At 26.1% G+C, this 11,668-nt stretch overlaps 1 protein-coding gene across 1 annotated transcript; it reads right to left on the reverse strand.

The window, feature by feature from the left end:
• Positions 1-1,023: 1,023 nt before the first annotated feature.
• LOC145836231 (kelch-like protein 25) lies at positions 1,024-10,716 on the reverse strand. The gene is made up of 4 exons (XM_082944051.1): positions 10,431-10,716; positions 10,299-10,370; positions 8,499-8,688; positions 1,024-1,429 (listed from the first exon to the last, which is right to left on the reverse strand). Exons 1-4 carry the CDS (start codon positions 10,714-10,716, stop codon positions 1,024-1,026), a joined length of 954 nt encoding a protein of 317 aa, XP_082800177.1.
• Between the last annotated feature and the right edge of the window lie 952 nt (positions 10,717-11,668).

The raw sequence follows: 11,668 nt of genomic DNA on the forward strand, positions 1-11,668 counted from the left end.
CATTAAGTGTTTTATCACTTAAATCAAGAGTGATTTTCTTTGCTGCAAATTAAATGCCTTTATGTCTGTCCGGCTGATAAAAAGTGATTATATTTTTTACGACAAAAACAAGTGCAATGGGAGTTAAAAGTGCTTTCTTTGCGGCTTACATGCGCTTATTGACAGATAATATGCGATTAGCGACTTTTTAATAATAAAAGCTTCGCGTTAATATGTTGTACACATTTAGCACAAAAATAAAAACATAGATGACAAAAAAACTGCACATACATAAGAAAATTAAGCAATTCTTTATTTTTTTGCTAGCAATTAAACCACTCGAGAAATAAACATTATCATTTTAATAAAACTTAGTAGACTTTTACCACACGCTTTTACCTTTAATTTTACACTCACTGTCACCAAGACCGGTGATTTACACTACCATCTTTACTAAAATCAAATAAGCGATCATCGAAATTTATAATTAAGTTCAGTTTTACACGTAGAAAAGCATTGAAGAAAGCCGAAGTTTCAATATGCAAAAAAAAAAATACCTTAAATTAATGAAACACATTTCAATTTTAGATGAAAACAAGATATTTAAAATTGTTCTACATTTTATCTTTGATATCATGCATTGAATATTAATGGTTAAAAATCCAAAGAACAATTAGCTATAATTAGTTTTATACAACAACATATAAATATTAAACTATAAGTTATACACACTAACATAAATAACGTTTTAGTATCAACAGTATTTCAAATATGTAAGTGTTCTTATTTAATTTTTTATAATCTAAAAACGAAAAGAAAAAAAAAACACAACAACAATATGCATTTAAAACCAAGTTTGTAAATTACAAAAAGTTTAAACTAAAATCAGTACATAACAATTTTTTTTTTGTACATTTCGTATAAGTTATTAGACAACAAGGAGTTTTTATATTGTTAAATAACAGAAAGTTTTGAAAGACAATCAGAATCTCCAAAATTAAAAAAAACGTTACCTTCAAAGTACCATTCATTTTTGTTAACATTTTAAAGGAGAATTGTTCCTTTTTCTCCTTTTTCACCAGCGCAATATACTAAAATTTGGTCACAAATACTGACTGCAAAAACATATTTGAAACAACTGTGTTCTAAATGCTTTATACTAGTGAACTTCATGGAACTGCTATCAAATACCTCGCAAGTAGCATTTTTATTTCCACCAATGACAAACAGCTTGTTGCCCATACAAACTGCTCCATGTCGACATCTTTTGTTGATCATGGGAGGCAGAAAGTCCCATTTATTCTCGTAACAATCATATTTCTCTACTGATCTTAAATCAACTTTATTTTTACCGTCGTAACCACCAGTTAAGACAATTTTACCTTCGAATACTGTACAACCTGCATATTGCCTACATTCCTTCATTCCGGCTATAATTTTCCACTTACTCCTTTTTGTATCATATTTATAACAAGATTTTAGGGGTGAATCAGTAAATCCACCAAAGACATAAATGTTTTTCATAAACGAACAAGCGCTAAAGTTTCTTCTATCATCAGGTGTTTGAATTACGTTAATCCATTGGTCAGTTTTATCGAGATAAATCCTGAACGAATCTACAAGCTTGTAATTATATTTTAGATGAGTTTTGCTGCGAACGGGTAATCTGGAGCATACAACCCAAACATTGGATCTTTCACATACTGTTGTGTCACTGTATGAATGTCTCTTCGAATGATATATTGTCTCAATTATATCTGAGTTTATTTTAATTCTAAAAGCTTTTCTTTCCTCAGAGTGTTTTAACATAGCAGAGCTTTTAGAAACAATAACATCAAAGTTTTCTTGTTCACAAAATCTATTCTGGTACAAAATTCGTGTTGTTTTAGATGAAAAACTAACTGCCATTTTAAACCTGTAACTTTAGTACATTTTAACTTACAGTAACTAATGAGAATTTTTATATTGGATTTTGTAGAATGATTCAATAAAAAAATCATTTAAACTAGGTAGAACTATATACTTTTATGTTACTAGTGATATTTGGCTCTTTATAAATGTAATGTAGCCAAGTGAAATTAGTTTTGGCAAATAAGAGCTATACAAAATTGAATCTTAATTTTAATATTCTTAACAATTTTTTTAAACTGACTAATTTAATTATTTTGCAATTGCTCAATAAATTTGTAAAATTTTATATTAATTTAGTATTACAATATCAATTATACTTTGAAATAAATGTAATAAACTTTTGACTTTGTTTTCGAAGTGTTGTCTATTATACGTCAATATGTATTCCCACCTTTTACAGTCTTAGCATTGTATATTATTAAGCAGTAAACGAAATTATTAGTTTAATTTATTGTTTTGAACGTTCATTTCTATCTTATCTCTAACCTTCCTTTAATTTTGTGGTATTTATGTTCACCTTGTTGTCAATATAAATGAATATAGAGTAGGATATTTTAAATAAACAAATTATTTTAATTAAGTGTATCTTTAATTACTAAAACATAGAAAATCAAACAGCTGTATAAAGTCTATATCTTTTTTAGCGTATTTATGTTTATTAATCGTAAAAAGAATAAAAACTCTTGTTATATTAGGTTTTTTATACTGATTAGAACTAACTATAGCTATTCTAAGTTGAATTAAATACTTTTACATTTATAGTATTATATGGCTGTCAGCAAATGTAATTAAGTTAAGTTAAATGATTTAGCTTATATGAGTAGAAATAATAATTTTGAACCTTAAACTATAAACTTTAAAAACATCTTGTTTTTAACTAAGAAATGAAATAGATTTTTAACTTATAAGTTGTGCTATTTAGCATCGTAACAGTTATAAACAAAATCTTAAGATGAACGATTACACGGTACAAGATTAAAAGTTTAAGATTAGTTAAAAATTTTATAAACAGATATCTGTACAAACAAATAGAAAAATATTTTAAATAAACTTGACATAACTTAATTAGGTAACCTGAAACTAAGAATAAAAGTCATAATGTTCTAAAAAAAATCAATACACACTAAGCTAGACCGGTGGTTTTAAGTTTAAAAATCTGTGGGCATTAAACTAAAATAAAATTTTCTGTAGACCCAAAGCTCAAAACTGATCAAAAATTTTTGACTATTTTAAACATTTTTCTTTTAAGTTTAGTGTAAGTTTTTAATTAAATATATCTATTCAGTAAACTATAAAACAAAAGAAACTACTTTAACAAGAAAACAGTTTATAACATATAACTAAAAGTATCGCCCACCGCGCGTAAAGCGCGCTTTTGTGCTAGCAAATAAATGATGTTAAAAGTAAAAATATTACAAAAAAGTACAAGTTTTTTAATTTTGTACTAAGTTTCAAATGTTATAAATAAATTCTTGAAATTTAAGAAAACAGTTATTTAAACTAAGCATAAGAACAGAAACTATAAAAAGAAGAAAAACATCTTAATATATCTATCCATTTTGTTATAAATGAACTACATACAAAATGAACTACTAACAGTTTACAACAAATAACTAAGAATATAGCACACTGCGCGCAGAGCGCGCTTTTGTGCTAGCCGAATAAAGGAAACAAATAATATTTAAGTAAGTATATTACAAAAAGTCAGAAATTAAAACATTTGGTTTCTTTTAAGCTAGGCTTCGCTATCTTCGTACTTCTGTTTTGGAATTTCTTTTCTAACCAATCCTTTAAAACGTTTTTTTAACGACATTACTATTTCCTTCTTTGCCATCAAGATTAAAATTTTGATTTAAAGGGTATTTGTTTGCAACATATTTAAACAGGAGGTGAAGTATATCATTCTGGTTGTCATAGCTAAAAAAAGAAATGTTTGGCTGGTATGGCTTGTTAAAGCTAATTTGGAGAAATCTTCTGGTAAGTGCGTCTTTGTTTGAGGTTATTTTGTCAAATGGATCACAAACATTTGTAGTGATAAAAAATGCTGTGGACCCTTTTGGCATACTTGATCCCGGTTCTGTTACAAGTTTTGAAAACCTGGAAAATTTTTTGAAAAAACGAGTGGCAACCCTGTACTTATTCAATTATTTAACATATTTTTACGTCACAGAGCGAGTTTGACGTTATGCTGATGTCATCATCTTCAAAGTTCATAGGCCCTACCGCAACTTACCCGTACCAGGTATATAAAATAAAATTTATTTGAATAATTTTAATTTTTAACATACCCCTACCAGGTATACAAAAAGTTTATACACATAATATATAACACACCAGATATATATTTTTATATAATACATATATACATTTGTTATAATTATTTTCCTGGTATACAAAGGGCTGACTGCTAGTCAAAGGTATACAAAGGGGTTCTACAAAGGGCTGACTGCAAACTTATTGAGAATTATTCCTGTCAGCTGTATAACTTTCATCACATTTGAAACTGTAAAATACTACCTCTAGTAGTTCCATGTCATTTAGTTTGAATTAGAGAAATACTTAATTTTTTGCCAATTGTCATTTTAGATTTAAATAAAATTTTTTATTAATAATTTAGTAATTTACTTCAAAGTTTAAAATTTCTTTTATTGTAATTGATTCTTAAAATTTTTTAAAGAAGCAAATTTTTGGAAATTATTATTTTAATAATTTTCCTAAGTTTTTATTTTTATTTTACTTTTTGGTCGTGTTCAATTTGCGTACTTAAGCGGTAGTCTACTGTACTTTACCAATTATTTACGTAGATGTAGAAGTACAAGAATAAAAAATATCTTCAGACAAACATTCTTATATAAAAATTTTAGATTAATCTACCTAAAGTTTATATTCAGCTGTTTTTCAAGTGATATTTTTTTATAGCACATTGACTTTCTTTGTTTTATTTATTAGCTATTACAGTTGTGTATACTTTATTTATTTCTTAAACGTATAACACTGTTATTTATTAAGTAATTTTAAAGTAAAGTTCCAAAGATATTAAATTTGATAATGAATTCAAAAAGAAAATTATGCTAATTTTATGCAAATTTTTATACAGATTTTTGAACGATTTTATGTCGACTAAAACAGGACATCTGGAAGAGTTAGTGACGTAACATAAAATTTCTGAAATTAAAAAAATAGTTTAAAATATATATTTGATATAATTTTTTGAGTTGGTGGGATGGAAAACAAAACCAAAAACAGCAGTACGAACAGGGCTGAAAGCAAGATCGCACAATCGCTCGCAAAGCGCGCAGTTGTGCTTTTTTTGCGAAGCAAAACCGAAAGAAAGCGGAGCTTTCTGAGGTTGGGACGTAACAAGAAAGCGAAGCTTTCGATGCATGGAAGTTAAAGCAAGATTGCGCGCGAAGCGTGCTTTTTTTGCAAAGCAAAACCGAAAGAAAGCGAGCTTTCTGAGGCAGAAATTTAGGTCAAAGAACTCGGATTTGTTAAAGTAAAAATTCCATATTTTCTTTCTAGTAGAGTAATTGTCTTTTAATGCTTAGTTAAATCGGCAGTTTTTAAGGCAGGAGTTTTGGTTCAACGAATTTAGATTTGTTTGAAGTTAAAATTAGTTAAGATAGTATGTTTTAATACTTAGTTTAAACGGTAGTTTTTAAAAACTTTAAGTATTTTATAAGAGAATTTGAAAAATAATACAAAATTTAAAAACTTTTATTATTTTTAACACTTTAATTTTAATTTTATTTACTTTCTTATTTATTATTTTTTAGTATTTGCTTTATTTGGCTAGCACAAAAGCGCGCTCTGCGCGCGGTGTGCGATACTTTTAGCTACTTATTACAAACTATTTTCTTACTTATGTAGTTCTTTTTGTTTTATATTTAAGTGAATAGATATATTAATTTTTTTCTTCTCTTTACATTATCTGTTCAAACTAATTTGTTCTAATCCTTAGTTTAAACATAAGTTGTCTAAAGTTTTAATAGTATTTCAAAATTCTCATAAATTTGAAAAAATTCTAATTAATATTTTTTTTTTACTTATCATATTATTTATCTGCCTTATTCGGCTAGCACAAAAACGCGCTTTGCGCGCGGTGTGCGATGCTCTGGGCTATTTGTTAATATCTGTTTTCAATTTAAAGTACCTCTTTATTGTTTTGTAGTTTACTTCATAGAAATATTTAATCTAAAAACCACCACTCCAAGAAAACATATAACTTGCTATCTCAATACATTTGTTTAACTTTAATAGTCTTTTACTTTACAGCTAATTCTAAACTAATATACAGTGAAAACATATTTTATTTCTAAATGACAAATAGAATGATAAATTTGAATATGAATAAGGTGTATAAAACTTTACAAATAGTTATGTACAGACTTTTACTTTATAAAATATCAAAATTGTTGATAAACTGACATTTAATATTCCATCTCAGCTTCAACCAGTTGGCCCGATGAAAAAAAATCTGTTGATTTTTCAGCAGCAAGTTCCTGTTTGATATTGTTTTTTCAAAATCTTCCATTTTGTTGCTTTTAGTTTAGTCTATAGTAAAACTAAAATAATAATTTCAAACATACTTTTAAAACTTTTAATGATGCATATTATTAACTTATTTTGATATTAAACAAATTATATACTCCTAGCTTTGTAAAAATAAACAAAACACGAAAAGTTAAAACAATTTAAAAATCTAGCTTTAAGATAAATAATGTTCTGTTTTTAAAAATTAAAGTCCATAGGTGGTCAGCCTTGCTTTTACATACTTATAATAGAAGTGCAACTGAAAGTGATTAAAAAAGTACCAAAATAGTTTTAACTTTGGAAAAAGTTTGGAGAATTGTTACAGAATGTTAAATTTAAAGTTTTAAACAAAAATACTTTATAAAAATTGGACTAAATGTTAAAAATAAAACAGTAAATTGTTTTATTTTACCACAAACTCAACTATTTATGAATGTTTTGTTTAAAATAAAATATAAATTACATTATATACTAACAAAAGCTTACCTTTCATACTTGAACCAGGCTTTTTCGAGTTTTGTGGCAACTGATTGGTTTGAGATGCATTTTGTTGGGGTTTATCAGAAATATTGTTGTTATTAGGCTCAACTTTTATTAATTTAAAACTACTTTGGCTTAAACCATCACCATGAACTATTGTAGAATACACTGTACCATCTAGTTAAAAAAAAAGAATAACTACAATTTTTATTAAATTAAATTTTTCAGGAAAATTTATTAAAATGAATGTCTTTTATTTTAAATTTTTATTACAAATCAAAATTCTAACTTACTGATAAAACTAAAAACGTGATAAAGTTTAACGTTGATAAAATAGCTTTATGCAATAAGTTTTAAACCTTAAAACTTATTATTTTATTTTATAAAAAGGTCTTGAAACTTAAATCAACATATAAATTCATTAAAAAAATCAATATATAAATACATTTAAAAAATCAATATATAAATACATATACAAAATCAATATACAAATATATTTAAAAAACAACTTTGAATAAACTATATGAATTAACAATTTTTACCTCTCAAAGCGTGATTAGAAGCTTTTCTTATCTTATTAATTGTTTCATCTCTTTCAATTAACCTTTAATTTTTTTTGAACATAGTTACAAATATAAATATAGTTCAAATAAATATATAAGTCTATTTGTAATATAAAAAAAATCTGTATTATAAGCAAAAAAGATTAAACATAGGTGGTGTTTATACAAAACGTTTATGGTTTGGATTTTAACCTATTAAAAGATTTGGTGATAATAAAAGTTTTTTATCACTAATATAAACTAATTTATTTAAAACTTTACCTGAACAAAAAACAACTTTTAGCTTGTTTATTAATGTTAAAAATAAGACTAGCTTTTGGAAATAGTAAAGTTTTACCCCTTTTGGCCTTAATAATCTAGCTTGTGCTAGAAATAGGCACAACATTAGATTTTTAATGAAGAGTAACAAAAAGCTAAAATTTCTTAAAATTTCTAACCCACAACTTTCAGCTTAAGAACAGCATATGCAAAACAAATAAAATTGACCTTTTTATAACATATATCTTCATATATGTGCTCTTTTTCATAAACTTTAAAAATAAATTAGTGCCTATTAAATGGTTATCACATTCAACTATACTTTTAAAGAGATTAAAGTTTTTTTTTTATTAATTACAACCCCTGATAAAAATTTTTTAACATATCTAGGCAGCAAAATACTTTTTTCTGGTAAATCTGGCTTACTGAGTTAAAAAGTTGACCACTTTTAGTTTAAACTCTCAAGTTTACACTATTTTGAAGGAAAATATAAAAAAGCTCAAAAAAATTAAACAACTTATAACCCATTATCTGTTTTAAAATAAAATAAACGGTTTAGTTCTCTAATAAAAAAGTCAAATAAAAAAAAAATTAAAACTACTTTTCACAGATCCTTTATAGATCAGATATCTTATATATCCAGATATCTTATAGATAAATCACTAGTTTTATAAATTAAATTAATTTTCACCCAGTTTAAATAACTCATAACTTTTTATTATAAAATACATGGTATAGTACTATAACAAAAAATGTTAAAAAAATAAAACTAACTTTAACCCTCTTTTCTTCAGGTCCTTTTCAACTGTGTCGAGTATGTTCAAAAGGTTCACAACGGTTTGGTGCAGCGGTTTTTTCTCTTGCTCCAGCTCGCCTATCTTCTTCTCCAGATTTCTGTTTTCATCTGTCTGGTTGTCTATTATCACCTTCAAGCTGGACAGATAAACATTTGCCTGACCTGGACCTGAAAAAAATCATTTTTGTGAGTTTAGCTTTTAAATGTTATAAAACACTATTTTTGATATCCTATGAAGGCCATATGAGTTTCAATGTTTTTTTGTCAAGCCAGGTTTTTTAAATTTTTATATGTAGCAAAATTTTTGTGCCTTTAGGAAACTACAAAATATAAGGAAGGTGTTTCAATTTCTTATTTTCAAGTAATTAGTTTTTTTATTAAAAAATTATATAATATTTTTTTAACTGTGTTGTTGTTATGGAAAATTTAAGCTATGATACTAAAATATTAATAAGCTCCCTTGAAAGTGATCATAAATTACATTAAATGTTTTTAGAAGTTTTTCACTACATTGAAAGTTTTATTAAGTCAAAAACTAAAATAAGCTGCATTATGATTTAGAGATAAAAATTTAATAATTTTTTTAAACTAGAAAACTAGAAGTTTTTGAACTACTTTATTTTTCAAATTATTTTTATTTAGACTTAGTTAACCTAAATAGGGTGAAAACCTTTAATATATATATGCATTTTTGAATATAAATTTTATATATTTTAAACTAATTTTGAGTATCCATCTTAGTTTTGAGTTAACCAAAACATGTAGACAAGTAAAAACTTTACCACACGACCATCAACAACAGTATCCGAAATAACCTACGACTGGTTTTTGTCCTTGTTTGGACTCATCAGTCAGGTATAGTTGCGAGAAACCGCTGCTAAGATTTAAACTAAGATCGTTTGTCGGTTAGTTATTAGTAACACTTTTGTCATGCTTGGATTAAACTGATTTTCATTTAAATTTAGTAATTAGAACCCAACAACCTATATTGCATGTATTTAGCTTATATTTCAAAAACAACAAAAACAGAATTTATAATATGCGTAAACTACACGTATTAACAAAGTAAAATAAAAACAGCTAGTATTTTAAACAGCCTTAATAAAAGCTTTCTTCATGTTTTATAATAGTTCAAAATAAAGCATCTAGAGTGTTGCAAAAGATATAATAATTTAGTTAATTTTTTAGTTTTAAAAAAGTTGCACTTAACATTTAAGTGAGTGTTTTAGATGCTGTACTGATTAATTTTTACAATTGTTAATTTACACCGAAGTTTCAATATGCAAAACAAATTACCTTAATTTAATGAAACACATTTTAATTTAAGATGAAAATGTTTATCTATACCTATAAGTTATTTAAAATTGTTCTACATTTTACCTTTGAAATCATGCATTGAATATTAATGGTTAAAAATCCAAAAAACAATTAACTATAATTAGTTATATACAACAATATATGAATATTAAACTATAAGATAAACACACTAACATTAATAACGTTTTAGTATCAACAGTATATCAAATATGTACATGATCTTATTTAATTTTTTATATTCTAAAAACGAAAAGAAAAAAAAAGAACACAACAAAAATATGCATATAAAACCAAGTTTGTAAACTACAAAAAGTTTAAACTTAAATTAGTACCTAACAAAAATTTATTTGTATATTTCGTATAAGTTATTAGACAACAAAATTTATTATAAAAATTGTTTTTATATTGTTAAATAACAGAGAGTTTTGAAAGACAATCAGAATCTCCAAAATAAAAAAAACCGTTACCTTCAGAGTACCATTCATTTTTGTCAACATTATAAAGGAGAATTGTTCCTTTTTCTCCTTTTTCACCTGAACAATATACTAATATTTGGTCACAAATACTGACTGCAAAAACAAATTTGAAACAACTGAGTTCTAAATGCTTGATACTAGTGAACTTCATGGAACTGCTATCAAATACTTCGCAAGTAGCATTTTTATTTCCACCAATGACAAACAGCTTGTTGCCCATAGAAACAGCTCCATGTCGACATCTTTTATTGATCATGGGAGGCAGAAAGTCCCATTTATTCTCGTAACAATCATATGCCTCTACTGAGCTTAAATCTACTTTATTTTTACCGTCGTAACCTCCAGTTAAGACAATTTTACCTTCGAATACTGTACAACCTGCAAATTGCCTACATTCATTCATTTTGGCTATAAATTTCCACTTACTCCTTTTTGTATCATATTTATAACAAGATTTTAGGGGTGAGTCAGTATATCCACCAAATACATAAATGTTTTTCATAACCGAACAAGCGCTAAAGTTTTCTCTACCATCAGGTATTCGAACTAAGTTAACCCATTGGTCAGTTTTATCACTATAAATCCTGAATGAAGATCGTGTTTTAGATTCGCCTTTAACTACTAATCTTGAGCAAACAGTCCAAACATTGGATCTTTCACAAATTGTTAAGTCATTGTATGAATGTCTCTTTGAATGATATATAGTCTCAATTATATCTGAGTTACGCGAGCTTAGTCTTAGTAGTTTTCCTTCCTCACAGTGTTTTAACACAGCAGTGCTTTCAGAAAAAATAACATCAAAGTTTTCTTGTTCACAGAATCTATTTTGGTACAATACTCGTGTTGTTTCATATGAAAATTTAACTACCATTTTAAGCCTGTAACTTTGGTATATTTAAATTTATAGTAGATTGTCTGGTTTAGTATTGGATTTTGTAGATTGATTTAATTTAAAACTTTATTAATTTATTTTACGAAGAGTTGTATACTTTTATGTTACTAGTGATTTTTGACTCTTTATGAATGTAATATAGTTAAGTGTAAATAGTTTTGGCTTTTATGAATTTAAACACTCTCAACAAATTTTCAACTGAATAATTTACTTGTTTTGCAATTGCTTAATTGTTTTGTTAAATTTAATATTAGTTTAGTATAACAATATTAATTCTTCTTTAAATTTTATAAGTGTTGTTTATTATATGTTAATATGTATTATGATGTTGTACAGCCTTAGCAATGTATATTATTAAGCAGTAAACGAAATTGTTTTGAAAGTTTAACTCTATTTTAACTTTAAGTTTGATGTAAATAAGTTCACCTAGTTTTCATATATAAATAAATACAAAATAGAATAT

The sequence above is a fragment of the Thalia democratica genome, chromosome 5, assembly GCF_965202585.1.
Source record: "Thalia democratica chromosome 5, ktThaDemo2.hap1.1, whole genome shotgun sequence".
NCBI lineage: Eukaryota > Metazoa > Chordata > Thaliacea > Salpida > Salpidae > Thalia > Thalia democratica.